The sequence below is a fragment of the Pistacia vera genome, unplaced genomic scaffold (assembly GCF_008641045.1).
Source record: "Pistacia vera cultivar Batoury unplaced genomic scaffold, PisVer_v2 Contig804, whole genome shotgun sequence".
Classification (NCBI taxonomy): domain Eukaryota; kingdom Viridiplantae; phylum Streptophyta; class Magnoliopsida; order Sapindales; family Anacardiaceae; genus Pistacia; species Pistacia vera.
Genome location: NW_022196673.1, coordinates 312,404 through 330,901, shown reverse-complemented (window position 1 = coordinate 330,901; position 18,498 = coordinate 312,404). Strand labels below are relative to the sequence as shown.

General features: G+C 35.3%; 1 protein-coding gene across 2 annotated transcripts; it reads left to right on the top strand.

Annotated features, from left to right (window-relative positions):
- Window positions 1-8,021: 8,021 nt before the first annotated feature.
- Window positions 8,022-11,176, top strand: LOC116117328 (superoxide dismutase [Cu-Zn] 1). Of its 2 annotated transcripts, XM_031403371.1 has the most exons (9): window positions 8,076-8,112; window positions 8,327-8,352; window positions 9,337-9,425; window positions 9,503-9,604; window positions 9,736-9,831; window positions 10,131-10,162; window positions 10,273-10,348; window positions 10,757-10,810; window positions 10,982-11,176. In XM_031403371.1, the coding sequence occupies exons 3-9, from the start codon at window positions 9,350-9,352 to the stop codon at window positions 11,002-11,004; spliced, it is 459 nt and encodes a 152-aa protein (XP_031259231.1). In that variant the 5' UTR covers window positions 8,076-8,112; window positions 8,327-8,352; window positions 9,337-9,349; the 3' UTR covers window positions 11,005-11,176. The 2 variants fall into 2 exon arrangements, with proteins under 2 accessions (XP_031259230.1, XP_031259231.1); XM_031403370.1 differs by lacking the exon at window positions 8,327-8,352 and having other exon boundaries at window positions 8,022-8,112.
- The last annotated feature ends 7,322 nt before the right edge of the window (window positions 11,177-18,498 follow it).

Genomic DNA, 18,498 nt, shown 5'->3' with positions numbered 1-18,498 from the left:
CAACTCTACCGGCATCACCCACTGCTCTTCTAAAAGAATTAGATATCTCGTTTCTGAATAAGCCAGCATGTAGTGATTTGTCATATAGAGAGGGGAGCAAAGTTCCATAGAAATTCTTGAACCAAAATCCGGCTTCCATTGGTGTTTCAGTGCAGCTAGTGCATGAGGACAAGGTCAACTTTGAATGTCAAGCACTTTACAACTGCAAGTTTTACTAAGAAGGTTATCAAGGGCATCCAAACCATAGCTGCACACAATGAACTCTTGAACAATAAGAGGATCGACAAACAATGCATTTGACAGTTCCATACATTCTTGCAATAATTTTTCAGCTTACAGAACAAGGGTTGTGGTAAAATTATCTGACTCCGTACGACGCTCATGGAACCACTGTGACAATGTCCTCTGAATTGCATAAAAAAGGGCAACTATTGGAAACTCTCTTTCTATTAACAACTTCAAATTTATGGACTCGACTATGTTCGTGGTCATGACATCAAACCTTCTTTCAGGAAAGTAAGCTCTACTTCATCGCTCGAAACCAACATCATGCTCAAGATACTTAGCAATTTTATCATCCTTGATTCGGATATGCCGGAAGTGCTCCTCAAACTCATTAACTCTATAAGTTTTTGCTGACATGTAGTATGTCTGAAGGAGGCCAACACACTTAAACTTTTGTTTTAAGTTCTCACCAAGGTGCCTTATACAGAATCCGCAATGTGTTTGAGGGTCAATAGTGGCACCCCTTCTTCATAGAGTTGTGCATATCAGATATTATGCACAACTCGTCACTGTCAGGCACTATCATACGTAATTGCTGAAAAAACCAAGTCCACGACTTGTCATTCTCAGAGTCAACCACACACCATGCAACAGGATATGTGTGATTATCGATGTCCTGTGTGGTGGCCACCAACAATGTACCTCCATACTTTCCCGTAAAAAAACAACCATCAACAGCCAACACCTTTCTCATGTTTACAAAACCCCTTCTAGCAGCACCATAAGCAATAAAAAAATATTTAAACCTCATATTCTTATCCCACTTCAAAGCCGTCTTGCTACTTTGGTTTGTCAACTCAAGCATATAACGGTACGCTTCTAATACTACGTACCCATGCTCCAGCATGCCCCTCACAAAATTTGTGCATGTTGTCTCCCTTTCTCGCATTTTCAGTAACTAACAGCGCATCTCAACTCTGTGCGTACAAGTCTCTGAATGTCCTTTAGAGATGGATCTTTCCCTTCAACGAACAGACTTTTGACAAATTGTCCAATAATATCAGCAGAGGCTTGTCAATGCTCACCTGAAATATGTTCCAAACCATATGTGTGCTCACAGGTATATGTGCTAACAATAAATTTTTTGGACTCCACCAACCTTCTATAATAAACCCGCCACTTGCACTTTCGGTCACGACATGCAACTGTCACTACCGATGAATTAGACTTCTTGGTGATGAACTCAAAATTACCTCTCACGACAACAAATTTTAGTTTCCTCACCACTTCCTCTTTGTTGTCAAATAAATACCCTATGCGTAAATCCGATCCATCAGTAAAAACATGAGCTGATTCACTACTACCTACAATTGCCACCTATGAACCTACACAAAGGACCATAGTGTTCTCTTCCTCACAAACTACACAATCTGCATAATTTGTATTTAAAGGAATCTCTACATCTGCGGGAACATGTATAAGGTCCTCATCCTCAACATTTTCATTCTACCGCATATGACCAACCTCTTCTACAGTGTCCTCTTCACCACCCAAATCACCGCCTACTCTTGATTTTTCAACTAAGAAATCAATGCCCTCGTAGTTCAAATTAAAACCACATTACCTTCGCCGACTTCCTCGTTATCCCCTTCCTTTGAACCAATTTCCAACGGTTTATCAACAAAAGAAACTCTTAAAATCGGCCTCGAACCATTATCGCCCACATTAATCATATATAACTTCACACCTTCATCCAACTTTAATATAGCAGGAGGTACCTTATAATGTTCAAGAACTCTGCTTAAAACATACTTCACAACTATATCACTACGTGAGCAACTCAAATCACCTCTTCTAATTATTTCATCAATCAACTCATTAAAACTAACCTCTATGCTCACAACAATTGGTATAACTTCTTTGCTCTTCCCAATCCACTTACAGCAACTTTGTTCCTCCACCCACTCACCAAAATATTCAACACCCTAAACAACTTGTCCCATGTCTAATAATAGCCAAGTACCTATAATGCAAGAAAAAAAAATATTATTAACTGATATATGTTGAAAGATTTTAAAAGGCATCTACAGAATCGCTTGAGCGATCTGGTATATCGCTTACTAAATCACTTAAGTGATATAATGGATTGCTTAAGCGATCTAGTATAAATAAGCCTGATCGCTTAAGCGACCTTCTGTCATTTACCTAATCATTTAAGCGATCTACTGCCATACACCAGACTTATAGCAAATTGCTTAAGCGATCTTCTACCATTTACCTGATCGCTTAAGTGATTTGCTGCCATATACCAGACTTATAGTAGATTGCTTATGCGATCTGCTGCCATATACATGGTCGCTTAAGTGATCTGCTGCCATATACATGGTCACTTAAGCAATCTACGATCTGCTGCATTATACCAGACATATCATATCGCTTAAGCGATCCATCATATTCAGAACACATTTTTAGTCATCTCCATCTACAATCAGTGCTACCACCCCCAGCTACCCACAATACAAGAAAATATTCAACAAATTTCACTCCTTTCAACTTGCATTACATCAAACACAACCCAACAACCTAAACAACTAAATCAAAATCATAACCCAAACCTAATCCATCATTAAATCTTTGTAAATCGAAGTATAAAATGGAAAGGGAAGATACACATACCTGGACAAAATGTCAGGAGGAGGAGGAGGATCTATGGCGGAAAAGATGTTAATGGCGGAGGAAGAAGATAGTGTTAATGGCAAGAAGAAGAAGATGTACAGGAAGGAGGAAGAACAAGATGCAGAGGAAGAACAAGATGTAGACGAAGCTTAGAATAAACAGCAACCAGGGGAGGGATGTGTTAATGGCGGGAGGAAAAAGAAGAAGATGTTATGTTTGGGTTTGTTTGCAAGAATTTCAGGTTTTGGGGGCATATTATAATTGTTAAAAGATTACACAATACTTCATTAATCCTAATTAAGCCATGATTAGTGTTTAATTGTTATTAGTTTGTCTTAATAAAAAAATAAGGCTATTTAGTAAAGACTAAAAAACTACATGACCTTTTACTTAAATTCAAAGCCAATATGGCCTTTTAATCATTTGCCCCATTTTTAGTTGTTATGCAAGTCTCATTGGTTTGAAAATAAGACCCTAACCCTTATTCTGTTCTGTCTATGTCTGTTTCATTTTGTAGGGTATCCTGTAAACTAAATTATGGGTTTTTTTTGGAAGAGTTCTATTAAGCAAAATCTGGCTTGAATGGAAGATTTATGTGAAGTAATTTATTGGTAGTAATGAAGAACTATGTGAAGCAAATTTGGTCTTATAGAAGAATTTCATATAATCTTTTTCTATGGAAGATTTCTGTATATGGATGAATTATGTAAAATTTTATTGTAGGAAAGATTTAAGCTTAATTTTTTTATTACTATGATATTAATTTATTTATTATATTTGCAAATTTATTATTAATAGACAGAACATATATTGTGCGAACCAACAAAAATATCCATTTTGCTATTAAAACTAACGTCTAAATTTAACGATGGATGAAAAACTAAAAAAGTATCATTTTGAAACTTAGACGGGTGGAAAAATTGCCGTTTCGCCAAACCTTGGTGGGAAAATGTCGTTCTCCCTTGTAAAAGTCAACAAAGAGAGATTCAATACAAGGAACTTATAAGGTAGAACCAATTGTTGAAGTATGTATTGGCCATTATTTTAAAAACCGGACCGGACCGGCCGGTCCAACCGGTTGGACCGGAACCGATCAAGTGTCCGGTTCGAGTCAGCCTTAAACCTGTCATTATGCATTAAGCCACTTTAACGCGGTCAAAACTCGAATAAAGTCAATGAACCGCCGGTCCAATCGGACCGACGGATAAACCGGTCTGATTTCAAAAACCCCTAATCGCAGCCCATTCATCAATTTCCTTTCTATGTTTCTCAACTTCTTCTCTTTCTCAATTTCTCTCAGATTTCTCAGCTTCTCTTCGAAAATTTCTCTTTGAAATCCCACTCAAATCGCAATCAACTCCACTCCCTAAGTCTGAAATCGCAACCATTTGGCATTCACCAAGTCGCAACTGAACTCCCTCGCCGGAAATCGACAACGTCTTCCTCCCTCGTCGGAAATCGACGACAACAGCTCCGTTCCTCGTTGGAAATCTACGGCAACAGCTCCATTCGTTGACGACAACTCCATTCCTCGATCCAGGTAAAGCTCTTGCAGTTTTGATCCTTGAAATTGCGTACCCTTTTTTTAGTTTTCTTGTGTTTTTCTTGATGGGTTCTCACTTTTTTACCTTGTGATCTTGCTTTATGTATCTGGGTTTACGTTGTTGCTTTGGATCAGTGCTTGGTCTGGTCAGAAAGCTGTGATTTTTGTGATCAAGATCTGGTTTTTGTGTTCATTCGAGCCTTGATCATGTTCATATTGTTTGTTCTGATGATTTATGGTTTCCAGATTAAGTAGTTGAGGTTTGTGTATTGTAGTTCTTGGTTGCATGCTTGGTGGTGTCGATTCCAATGGACTCTTTGCCAGAATCAGCTAAAGCCTCATACACGTCCTTCCAAGGTTCAATGGGTGCTTCAAGCAGACACTACGGACCAATGGATTCTACCAGTAGAAATTACAGAGGTGCACAACCAACAAGATCCCCTAGTTTTTCACGGCAAAGGTGCAGATAAAATTTAGTTTGTAAACTGTAAACCAACAATTTTTGTCAACATGATTTTCCCAATCCCGTGTGTATGCTAAAGTGTTGTATTTTAATTGTTCATACATTTTATTGAATGAAATCATTATTCTTTTTATTGTAAATCCCACCTTACGAGTATATTTGATTTTGGAATGTTGTCCCTGCCATATTTTGGTTATATTCTTTGACCTTGATTCAGAAATTTCATTATCAAATTATAATTTGATTACCTTTATGTTCAATGGTGTCTAATATGAGAATTATATTCTTACTTATTATGTATTTTATCATTTAATATGTAAATACAACATTATGTTTAGATTTGAACTTTGGATTGTTGTTAAATTATGTTAAGATTATTGTTGAATTTAAACTTTGAATCATGTTTGACAGTAATTAAATTGTTATTGTCTTATTAAAAAATAGAAATCTAAAAAAAAAAAAAAAAAAAAGTTTTCTTTTAAAAATATGCTAACATCATTATAATGTGTGATGATGTCACATGTCCAACCGACGGTCTACCGTGACCCGAGCAACAGAGTGGGTTGCCCTCCGGTCCGGCTTTTAAAACAATGGTATTAGCCTCTTAGGTAAAAAGATAATATTTATTTTCATTTGTTTTGGTTAATGTTTCTTTCTTTTCCTCAGTGTAAGATTTTCATTTTGGAACTTAATGGGAAGATAAATGAAATGCAGTAATTAATTAATTATGTTTTATTTATTTATTTGAGATTGTAATAGATTTTATATGGAAAAATAACTATAGATGGTTCAATGGTGGTGGCAATAGCAAATGGTTAGAAAAGATTAAAATTAATTTAAGCTCCTATAACCAGGAAGTAGCATTTTCCTAAAGTAAAAAAGAAAGGCACTTCTGCTAATGTGTTCACAATAATTTAAATACATATACAGGGCACATAGCAAATGCCTTTACATCAGTGTTTCATACCCCAAAAAGAAATGAGAAAATAAAGGATAGAAACATGAACTGAGAATAAAAAGCTACCATTCTAAACTATGGCTTCTAAATTACATTAAAAGATTGAAATTGGAGTTAGATATGGAGATAGTGTCAGAGTTGACAGCTTTACCAACCACCACCACCACCTCCTTCAGACCAACCATTGTCTGAACTTTTCTTGGAAGAACTGCCCCATCCAGAATCTTTGTTGTCTGTGCCACCACTTCCCCAGCCAGCATTGTCACCACCACCACCACCACTACCTCCACCCCAACCACTGTTACCCCCACCACCACCACCACCACTACCACCACCCCAACCACTGCTACCCCCACCACCACTTCCACTTCCACCACTGCCCCAACCACCTGGGAAAGATTCCCTGCCAGCTGGATTTTGAACTCTAGCACCAGGAAAACTGTTCCACCCATCATCCCCACTCTTGGTGCCTGAATCCCACTTGGGAGTATCGTAACTAGAATCCTGCCTATCATTGCCAGAATTATTTCCTCTGTTGTTGTATGAACCTCGACCACGCCCACGACCACCATATGGCCGTGGAAGCCCACTTGGATGCCCATCTCGGTTACCTCCATTTCTGTAATCATTTCGGCCTATAAATACAGAACATTGTATTTGGTAAGTTTAGAACCATTCATAAAAGGTTTATTTAGGGAGTAACTCTTAAACATGTATGCAAAAAATCTCAACCACTCCAATATAATCCACAGACCAAATAACCAACATATACAGGACATTATCAAATAAAAACGTAATTGATTCATTATGTAAACTAGATCATCTATTGCATGTTTAATGCATTCGCACGATATTTACCAATTTTCCAAATTAGTAGGTTCCAGCTAAATATTAGGCCAAGCCTCAACAGAGGTGAATGAAGCTTTCCCAAGTCAAGAAACCACAAAATTGACTGAGGCAAAGAGTAGGTAAAAGAAGATTNAAATCAGACTGCAAATTATATCAATATATATTTTGGTCGATTTTAATAAATTAAATTTATAAATATTTTTATAAAAATAATCTGCTTGGTTAAAAAAAAAAGTTCTCCATGAAAAATAATTTAAAATTTGTCATTTATTTTAATGGTGATCGGTAAAATAAATTATTTATAGTTTTATAGATTAATAAAAATATAACAAAATTTATTATTCTGAATGAACAATCATTGGGCTAAAGGAGGCCCATATGTTGAGCCCAGCACAAAATCCGAACACCCAAATCCAGGCCCAATAAAACCGTTGATTCCCATTGGTAAGGTGAGACTGTTAATTTTCATTGATTACTACAAAACGGGGGTAGGTAGGTGAAGCTGTGAAGGCCAATAGAATGCTAGAACGGTAGAGCCTAGAAGATTCTATTACTAACTGACAAAAGATATTGGCTCATTTCTCAAATATGACCATTTTTTTTATAGATTTATTAAAATGACCATAATCGGAAGATTTACTTGAAGCGACTTAAGAAAGCTTCTAAATATGAATATTTTTTTTTTTTTTTTTAGAAGAAAATTTTAAAAGACCCTCTTCAAATTACCAAAAACATCCCTTAGAGGTTTATTTTTAATATATATATTTCTCTAAAAAAATACTAAGTGAAGAAAAATATTTAATAGTTTCTCTCAGGTGTATAATTAATATTTTTTTCACATAATAATTCACAAAACAATAGAATTTAAGTTATTTTTAAAGTGTTTTTGTTTTTTATTTTAATCACCACTAAAAGGCGAATCCTAAAAACCAAAAAATCCAATTTTTAAATTTTTTTTTATAAAATAGGTCATTTATGATTATTTCATAGTCAATTTTGAACATAATCACTTTGAAATTGTTTTATTAAATACTTTTTTATTGATAGCTTAAAGACAAGTAATATCATAACCCCAAACTCATCCTTATAGTATTTATTCATAAAATTAATCATTTATTTTTACTTGGAATTTGTTTAGATTACAACAATATTTATTTATTTTTATAATTAAGGGTAATATTGGCTGGCAAGGCTTTTATTTCCATGGCTATTTTTATAAAATTGACCCAAATTGGCTATTTTATGAAAATGACGTCGTTTCGTCTTGTTCACACATCACACACCTACACTCTTAAAAACGGTAGAATCCCAATCGGCCAACCACTCACTCATTACTCATTCACTCCTTCAGTCTCTCCATACCATCACTTTGAATTATTCTCCCCGGGGTGTTCTGAGGTATTCTTCTTATTTCTTTCTCTTTGACTTCTTATCCTACTGTCACAATTTTTTTAGTTAAACAGCTATTTGATTTGATCAATATGTTTTTTATTTGTTTGGAATTTAATGAAGTCTATGTTGATCTCTTGATTTTTGTCTTAAAGATCTGGGCTTGACTTGTAGATTTTATTGTTTTGTTGTGTATGTTTTTGGGTTTACTGTTTATTCTCAGATCTCATCAGTTTAATTTTGCTGAAGGTAAGTTTTGTCACGTTGACTGTGAATTTTGTTTTTCGTTTTTTAAGATAACCGTGAAATTCTTAAACCCGCCTAGAGAACCAATCTGAATGGTAGATGTGTAAATTGTATTATTCTAATTTTGATTGCTAGTGTTGAGTCTCTTGCAGCAGTCCTTTGCTTTAAGTTTTAAGCAAGAGTGGTTTAAGCTTATGCCATTTTGATCATATTAAAAAATGATAGCATTATTTTGAATAACGATGTATGAATATCGTGCTCTTTAATTTTTAACTTTTTGGTAATCTATTATGCACATTTGCTATGCTTTCCTAGCTGATAGTAAGTGATTGGACAAATATTTTTTGACTCCTCGATTGTTGACTTTTGATACAGTTGATACTTGATATTTCTACTTTTCCAAATATATATGGTGTACTTTTCAGTTTCATAGTACTTTTTCTTGCAAGTGTCTGCTAAGAAATTCAATCAGAGATGCTAGCTTTTCCAATCAGAATGCTTGTTTCAGTTTTAATGTCCTAATCATGTCAGTTGTTTGCACCGTTGCTTCTTATTAGTTCAATTGGGAAAAGATTATTAAAAAAAAAATCTCTAAATCATGAAAAATGAAGCTATTTAAAGCTATAATCCAGTATCTTTTTGATAGAAAATGATGCTACTTGAATCTGTGTTTTAATGATGACAGTCACATAAAGGGGAGATTGTTCTATGTGCCTGTAGCTTTTGGCAGTTCTATGGTTTCCAAAATTATCTTGGTGTCTTTGGGCGTGATATGTTGGTGGACCTGTTTGCTGCTATATGTGCTTCAGTAATAATTAGTCTTGATGGGCTGTCATTTATTTCATGTATTGTGCAATGTGTTTTATTTATGTCATGTATTATGCAATGTGTTTTTTTTCTGTCTACTGTTGTTGCCACTACTATTATGTGGTGGTTATTACTGTACTTTGACAATACACTGGCAAATTTAATATTTGTATTCTTTAGATCACATACAACAATGGTGAAAGCTGTCGCCGTACTTAGCAGCAGTGAGGGTGTCAAGGGAACTGTCCATTTTGCCCAGGAAGGAGATGGTAGTTTAATTGCTGATTAATTTGTCTTAAAGTTGATCTTTTTCATGTCGAAAGTAATCATATTATTTGTTTTCCAGCACCAACTACTGTAACTGGAACTGTTTCTGGCCTTAAGCCTGGGCTTCATGGATTCCATGTTCACGCTCTTGGGGACACCACAAATGGTTGCATGTCAACTGGTATTGTCCATTGGCTAGAATATTTACTTTAAATGCTTCATGAGTTCAAGGATTGGGTGGTAATAAATTGCAATATTGTTTCTATTGAATGACTTTATTTTTTGTATTCGTTATCGCTTATCATTTTGCAGGACCTCATTTTAATCCTGCTGGCAAAGAGCATGGTGCCCCAGAGGATGAGAATCGTCATGCTGGTGATCTAGGAAATGTCAATGTTGGTGATGATGGTATGCATTTATTCCACATACCATGATATTAACTATCTGTTGAGATCTAAGAAATTGAACTAACTATAGTTTATCAGGAATTGAAACTTGTTATGCTTTTTCTCTTTCTTTTTCTTCTGATCATTGTTTTCATTTTACTTCCTCTTGTTATCTGTTTTGCTCTCTGAACCATTTTATTTCGTTTTCTGATAGTCATACTGTTATGTAGGCTTGTGCTATGTATGAATTTACATTTTTCATTTTATTGTTGGTTAGATTGTTGTGTCATTAACACTTTCTGGTTTTTATGTTTGTTTCAGGCACAGTTAGTTTCACAATTGTTGACAAGCAGGTATTTTTTGATCTCTTGGTCATTAGTCTATGTTTTGTTTCTTTCCTTACATTTATGGACGCAACTCCAGTACACCTTTATTCTCTTCTAACGTGCTTATATGTTTGCAGATTCCTCTTACTGGACCAAATTCAATTGTTGGAAGGGCCGTTGTTGTCCATGCAGATCCTGATGATCTTGGCAAGGGTAATATTAAAATTTTTAACTTACGAGACTCTTATTCATATTGATATATTTTTAATGCTGATTTGTATTAGGAAAGCATGCTAATCTCAGGGCTATAATCAAATGTCTAAGATTAAGTTTGGTGTCAAATATTTCAAAATTTGTGATGAGTAAATCTTGTTTCCCCTCAAGTAAATAAAGGAGGTAATAGTGTGCTGTTTGGTGTTTCTGTAAAGTTTAAAAACCTCAGAGATTCTGTTCATGTTTTGGGTCTCTGCATGGTAACATCTGGTTGACTTAACTCCCAACTTCCTGAAAATTGACATTCAAATATGCATGGACTTCTCCATGATAAGCTATAAAAACATCTGGCTAATCATGTTTCCTCCTCAAACTTGTAATTTGTTTACAAATGCTTTTTGTATCCAGGTGGGCATGAGCTGAGCAAATCCACTGGAAATGCTGGTGGCAGAGTAGCTTGCGGTTAGTAATCTTATTCACGAGCTTAGAAGCATCAAACAAAATTGTTTGCAATCTTTCACTCTGCGTAACTCTATCAGTAGCTCGGGATCCTTTAGTTTGCACTTCTGATAATATAATCAAGATGGGATTTGTAGTAGTGATCGCCAACTAATTTTGCTTGTGTCATTGCAGGTGTAATCGGTCTCCAAGCATGAAGTGCCTGGCCGTGGACTACAATAAATATATGATATGATGTTGAATATAAGTTTAGTCCGTGGGCTTAAGAGTGATCAATGAATTTACGAGAAAATCACCTGAATAAAAAAGGTTGAAACTTTGTTGTGTATTTTTGGTTGGATGGTTGTGTTAGCTTAAATTGTGTGCTTTGTTTGCCATCTCTAATGAATGCCTCTCATGTTCTTACTTAAATCTAGTTTACCTTCTGCGTTTTCATCTGACGACAATTCATTTCTTTTATGTATATTATATGGTAAAATGAACCAATCCATCTCCTCAACGCCTGAATAACTATTGTGATTTTGGATTAAGCAACTTTCATTGACTTAACTTCCCAGAAACATGTATACAAATGTGATGCAGGAGATAGGAATTGAAACTGAGCTAGGCCCAGAATCTGTCTACTTACCCTCATATACCAGAGGATTAATTCAGGTTGTGTTTACAATAGTAGCTGATTTGGGACTAAATAATTAATTTATCAGTTAAAATAGTCAGCTCTCAATTGGACTGGCAAGATCCATAGCAAATGGGTATGATCTATTTACGAGCAATTACGTTCAGATTGTAAGAAAAAGTTTGTGAGATTGAAATGTAAATGTAGTATTGTCTGCCAACAATATTGTTGTTAATGTCGATTTTTGTCAATATCATGGACAGTTTTTAATTTTCATAATTAGAAGGGTCATTTTTTTGGGGGGTTAAATTTAAGAGTAATGGGTGTTTAGTTGTGACTTTTCTTTGTAATTTGAAAAACTTTGTATTTCTTATACACTATTTTGAAAAAGAGCACCCCTAATTAATAATACACTTATTGCTGCATCATTTCAAATCAACATTTCATTTACACAAAAGAGTATAATATATTACTTAAATATCTAACAATTATCATAAATTTCGGTGACTTGATATACAATAACAAAGCACATTTGGAAACTAGTCTGTCCCAACATTTTACAGCCTTTATATTTCCCATATATAAAACAAAATTTCTTAAAATTCAAGAGTGTAACTTCTTCCTTTCATAGCTAAATATGATCACGAAAAATCTTGAGTGTTTTGGAAAACTTTTCTGTCCCTTCACGACATTTGGAATCATAATTAAATTTGCCCTGATCCAACACTATGATTTTCGCATGCCACCTTCCCTATAAATTGGAGCCGCTACTCTCTCACTACGCCATTGTCAAAAATCCTTTTACAGAATCCATTTTATCAGACACGAAAGAGTTAGCAGTAATGGAGAGAGCTTCCCTAAACTTGTCTTTCTTGGTGGTCTTCATAATTATTCTTTCTGGTAAGAATCTATCTGTTTAACTTCAATTTATTGTAAGTTACGTTTATTATCAGATTTCAATAGCAAATTCGTAGCAGGTTTTCTTCATGGAGCAATATTAAGGGAATTAGCAGAAATAGAGGTTAAGCCAGTGCAAAACCAACGTCCGAAAGAATTGTTATTTTCGAATAAAGCTACAGCTCAATGTTCTCAGAACGCCGACTGTGTTGATAAGTGCCCTTCCATTTGCACTAGTGTATATTGCAATAAAGACAATTGCTAAACCTGCTAGTGGTGGTGGCCGGAATTTGACAAATGTGGGTGGGTGAGGGTGTTTTTGTCAATTTCTAATAAGGCTACGTTTGTTTCATTATTTCACCACTATCCTGTCCCTATTCCAAATACAATCACATTCGTTTCCTATTTTCAAAATCATATCCTAAATTAAGAAACTTTTTAAACCCCGTAGGTTTGTTAATTGACAAAAACACCCCCAACAAAAAAATTTATAAATTAACAAAAACACCCCCACCCATAGTTGCCAGAATCGGGCAACCACCGTCAGTGGTGGCTAGAATCTGTCACAATGGTGCACTACTGGCTGGTTTTGTGCCGTAACACCAGATTTCGACGGTGGTGGCCGGGCTCTGGCAACTGTAAGTGGGTGGGGGTGGTTTTGTCATTTTACAAAAAAAATTATATATTGGGGTGGTTAGTTAAATTAGCAAACCTAAGGGGTTTTTTTTTGTTAATTTTTAAATTCTACTTCATAATAATCACCCAATTCTACCTACTAATAATATTCCAAATAACCAAACAAACACACCCAATTTGTTTTTTTTTTTTTTTTTTTTTTTGGTGTTTAGGGTTTATTTAACAAACCTAGGGGTTTAAAAATAATTAAGTAAAATAAAATAGGATTTTCAGAATAGGAAAACAAACGTGTGTTTTGGATAGGATAGGGATAGGATAGTAAAAAATAATTAAACAAACGACCCTATAGTTTCTTTTTTCAAGTGAAGCACCTCCCCTCAGGTTTTGAGAATGCTTAAGTAAACCTGAACCTTTGAATAAAACCCAACCATGTCCCCTCTTGTTTGGATTTATTGATCTTTAAATATATCTTCCTTTAGGCCCTTGACTAATACGCAATGTTAATCGTTGTGACTCTACTTAAGAATGTCTATACTATGGGGACTTTTGCAACAGATATCTGAATATTATGGGGACTTTTGCAACAGATATCTGAGTTTTCTTTTAATTCTGAACAAATTCTTAATGGTAGAAATGCACTAAAAGAAAAAAAAAAAAAAAAAAAAACATAATAGATATAAATGGTGCCTCTACTTGCCTTATAAAATTGAGTTTTATTTATTTATTTTTTTTCTCCATATCCCTTTTTCATGTTTTTTATGTTCTTATTATTTCTTTGAGAGTTTGTAGGTTATTTACGCTTACTTGTGTCAGATCTTTTGTTTGCACACTAAGACCGCATAATTCTTTTAGGGTCGTGAAGGTTTATATCAGAGCATTGGTTTTCAGATCAGATCTCAAAGAAGGGAACAATGGCAGGAAGTGAGGGTAACTTGAGTGATGTTGGTCTGGAGTAAGAGGATACTCACAAGCAAGGGAAAAAAACTCGTGGCCGTTCGAAATATCACGTAGTCAAAACCTTAGAAGTCAAGATGGCTAAATCGGAGTTGGCTTTTGTAGCACATGCTGAAAAACTAGACAACCTAGGTCAGTATGTGGAGGAAATTGATGGAAAATTGGAAAAGTTAGGAGATTCCATCTTTGATGCTGTTGAGAGAAGTATCATAGAAAGCCGTAAGGTAAACAACAAGTTTATCAAAGCTTTTGAAGCGAAGATGTTCAAGGGAATGACCAAGTATCAAAAGCAAGTTGAGGAGGTGATATTGGGCTTAAAAGAGATGAAAATAGACTGAGCTATTTACAAGAAGGCAATAGTAGTGGGACCAGTCATGTCTTCGTCTATAGTTGCAGTACCACGTGTTGAAAGTCCTAAATCAAAAGAGTTTACTGGGAAGCAAGATGCGAAGGAGCTGCACAATTTCCTTTGGCACATGGAATGCTACTTTGATGCAATCAAGCTGCTCAATGAAAAGGAAAAGGTATTTAGGTACTTTTTATTTGCATGACCTTGCTACTAGTTGGTGGCGTAGGATGTATGTAGAAACTAGTTCATTTGATAGCAAAATTATAACTTGAGTGGTGAGTATCAAGTGAAGTGGAAGAGTTTAGCGGATTGTGAAATTAGTTGGGAACCCAAACATGCATTGTGACAGGTCGAGAGCAAGATTCAGGAGTTTCACGGTGCGGCTTCATGAGAGGGCATCGCCAGAGGGCATCGCATAATTAGATGGGGAATAATGTCACGTTCTACCTATGCCCAAGTCCATATGAGGCCTAATATTCATTCAAGAGGCTTGACCCTCACTTGACCCAAGAGCATAAGAGAATATGTCAAAGAATCTTTCCAAAAGCTTCCAAAATGATCCTTCACCCAATAGGCAATAGAATAAGACTAGGATTCTATTGCTTGTATAATTAATCATAACTATCCATCTTAATGGATATGTATTGAAGATTCTTGAGCGGGTTTGAAAGAAAAACTTAACAATAATGAAGAATTTCAGAGGAAAAAAAAAAAAAAGTTGAGCTAACTTTGGGATCTTTTCAATAACTGATTTTAGTACAAGGAATACTGTGTTTATACAAATCAGTTGAAGCAGATGAATACAAAAACGCACTCTATTGGCCTAAGTTTCTATTTCTTACACATTAACCTAGACTACTTTTATTCTTTACACTTTAACCTAGTCTACTATACTACTCAAGTTTCGCCTAATATTTCCCCTTAAGAAAAACATCTCTTGATCTTACTTAGCTTTTGCCTAATATTTCTCCTTACGCAAAACATCTCTTGATCTTAACTTTTCCTAATATTTCCCCGCAAACAAAACCATCTTCACTGCCTTTAGCTTTTTGCTTGACATATTTCCCATAAAGCAAAATAGCTCTTGTTATTTATCCAAGTCTTCTTCTACAATTAAGACCAGTAATCCATTTACCCCACATACAGCAACCATACATAGCAATGCCATTCTTGCATGCCTCAACTAAACATAGCAGCAACACATAACAACTTCATTTGGCAAACCTCAGCTAGAGTACAACAATAATACACATCAGCTCTTCTTACAAACATAACAAAGAAGAGAAACACAACATAACAGTTCCATTTTTGCAACAGAAAAACTCAGCTTCATTATCACAGAGTAATACTTCACAACAGCTTAACTTACAAACATAACACAATAGCTCCATTTTGGTGATAGAAAAACTCAGCTTCATTATCACAGAGCAATACTTCACAACTGCTTAACTTACAAACATAACCCAACCGCTCCATTTTGGCGATAGAAAAACTCAGCTTCATTATCACAGGGCAATACTTCACAATAGCTTAACTTACAAACATAACACAACAGCTGCATTTTTGGCGATAGAAAACTCAGCTTCATTATCACAGAACAACAGGAATTAACTAGAATCTGCATTTACAAGTAACCGTTTAATCATATAAAGAAGTTTAATCAGATAAAGAAGATGTAACAGTTAGTTTCTCTTTCAAGTAATAAATTGATTTCCAGGTAGAGCTTTGGTTAAGATGTTTGCCACTTGGTACTTAGAAGCCACTTATTGCACACTTAAGCTTTTCTTTGCAACAAGATCTCACGTATTGCACATCAATTTCTATGTGCTTGGTTTTAGCATGAAAAACAACGTTTGAAGACAATGCTCCACCACTCATGTTGTCATATCAAATAATTGGGCAACCATTCACAACAATGCCAATTTCTTCAAACAAATTTCGGATCCATACAAGTTCTATAGACACCTAACTTAAGGACCTATATTCTGCCTCTATAGACGATAAAGAGACTACCTTTTGTTTCTTTGAACTCCACTGAACTAGATTTCCTCCAACAAACACAACATAACCACTTGTAGATTATCTATCATTTACATCACTAGCCCACTTTGCATCAGCATAGGCTTCCAACATAAAATGCTCTTTTTTAGTGAATAAAAGACCATGATTTAGAGTTCCCTTTACATATCTAAGAACTCTCTTGCATGTTATCCAATGATTAACAGTAGGCTACTGAAGGAATTGACTTAATTTGTTCACAGCAAAGGCAATATCAAGCCTAGACAGTGTTAGTATTGCAGCCCTTCATGGTACTCTTGTATAATGATGGTTGATCAAACTGATCACTATCTTTTTTCCCAGTTTAGTTCCAGTAGCCATAGGAGTAGCATAAGGCTTAAAGTCATTCATACCAGCTCTTATCGAGAGATCTTGAGCATGTTTACTTTGTGTTAATAGCAAACCCTTCTAATTTCTTTTAACCTCAAAGCCAAGAAAGTAGTTTATAGGACCAAGAATTTTTAAGGCAAATTGTGTATTCAGATCTGCCATTATTTGAGCAACCAAGTGAGAATTATTTCCTATTGCTAAGATATCATCTACATACATTGGTAGATAGACTACACAATACTTTTTTTTTTGTAGAAAACAAACTTACATCAGAGATTGAATTTTGGAATCCTCAACTCAACAGAACATTTTTCAGCTTCTCAAACCAAGCTCTTAGAGCTTGTTTGAGCCCATACAAAGCCTTATGCAACTGACAAACCTATCTAGTTTGAGAAAAATAAAAAAACCTTATGGTGGCATCATAAATACCTTTTCTGTGAACTCTCCATTGAGGAATGCATTATCACATCTAGTTGCTGCACTTCCCACTGATTATACACAACTAAAGACAGCATAACTCTGATGGTTGCTACCTTAATTACTAGAGAAAAGGTCTCAAAGTAGTCAAGACCATAAACCCGTTGGCTACCAACCGAGCTTTGTACTTAGAGAGGGAGTCATCTGAGTTCTGTTTAGTTTTAAATACCCACTTGCTACCAACTACATTCATTCTATCAGCATAAAGAACTGATTTCCAGGTTTGATTTTTCAAAAGAGCTTGATACTCAGCCTCCATAGTTGTTTTCCACTCTAGTGTTTTTAAAGGTTCAGCAACAGATGGTGGTTCAGGCAGAATGGTATGTGTGGTGAGAAGTGCCTGAGGTATAGTTGTTGAGACACAACCCTTAGATCTAGTAACCATTGGATGGATATTTTCAGTCCTACTAGTAACAATGGTATGACACATAGGAGAGCCATGGGAAGGACTACTTCAAGCTGAATTCCAGAATTTGTTTGTGTTGAAATGGACACTTCAAAAACATTTTCAAGAGAAGGCAAGTTGGGACTGTAATTCCCAGGAATATCATTGGTAGGGTCTGCTTGTGGAGAGGACAAATGACAATCCTGAGTAGACTCTGCAGGAGAATTTACTTCATTATTGGTTGCATTCGGGAGAGGTTCAGAAGCTAGCACTGAAGACTCAAATTATGGTGAAAGTTGTGGCAATATCCAGCACTTAGTAATCTCACAAAATTTAGGCGAGGAAGTAGAAGACAAGTCAGGTTGGAAACCAAATTTGAATGGAAAATTTGTCTCATTAAGTCGTACTTGTTTAACAACATACATTCTCCCAAAAAAGTTCATGTACCTATAGCCTTTATGAGCAAGGCTATAACCCAAGAAAACACATTTTTTTGTGTGGAAAGACAGCTTATTCTTTTGGTAAGGTCTGAGAAATGGATAACAACCATAGCCGAACACTTTAAGATCAAAATAAGTTGGTTAATGTTTAAATAGAGTTTCAAAGGGAGATACAAATTCAATAGCTGCTGAAGGAAGCCTATTTAGTAAATACACAGTTGTACTAAAGGCTGACCACTAGAATTTCAAAGGCATAGTCGCATAAGCTAGAAGAGACAACCCAAATTTAGTAATGGCTCTGTGTTTTCTTTCTACTCTACCATTTTTCCAGTGAAGATATGGACAATGGTGCCTAAACATAACTCTATGTTTCTCCAAATAACCAGTAAAGGGTTGAAATTCCCCTCTCGATTCTGTTTGTAAGCATTTCAGTTTTGCATCCAATTGTTTTTCCACAAAACAAGGAAACTAAGTAAAAACACCAAGAACTTTAAAACAAGGAAACTAAGTAAAAACACCAAGAACTTCAGATTTAAGCTTTAGAGGATA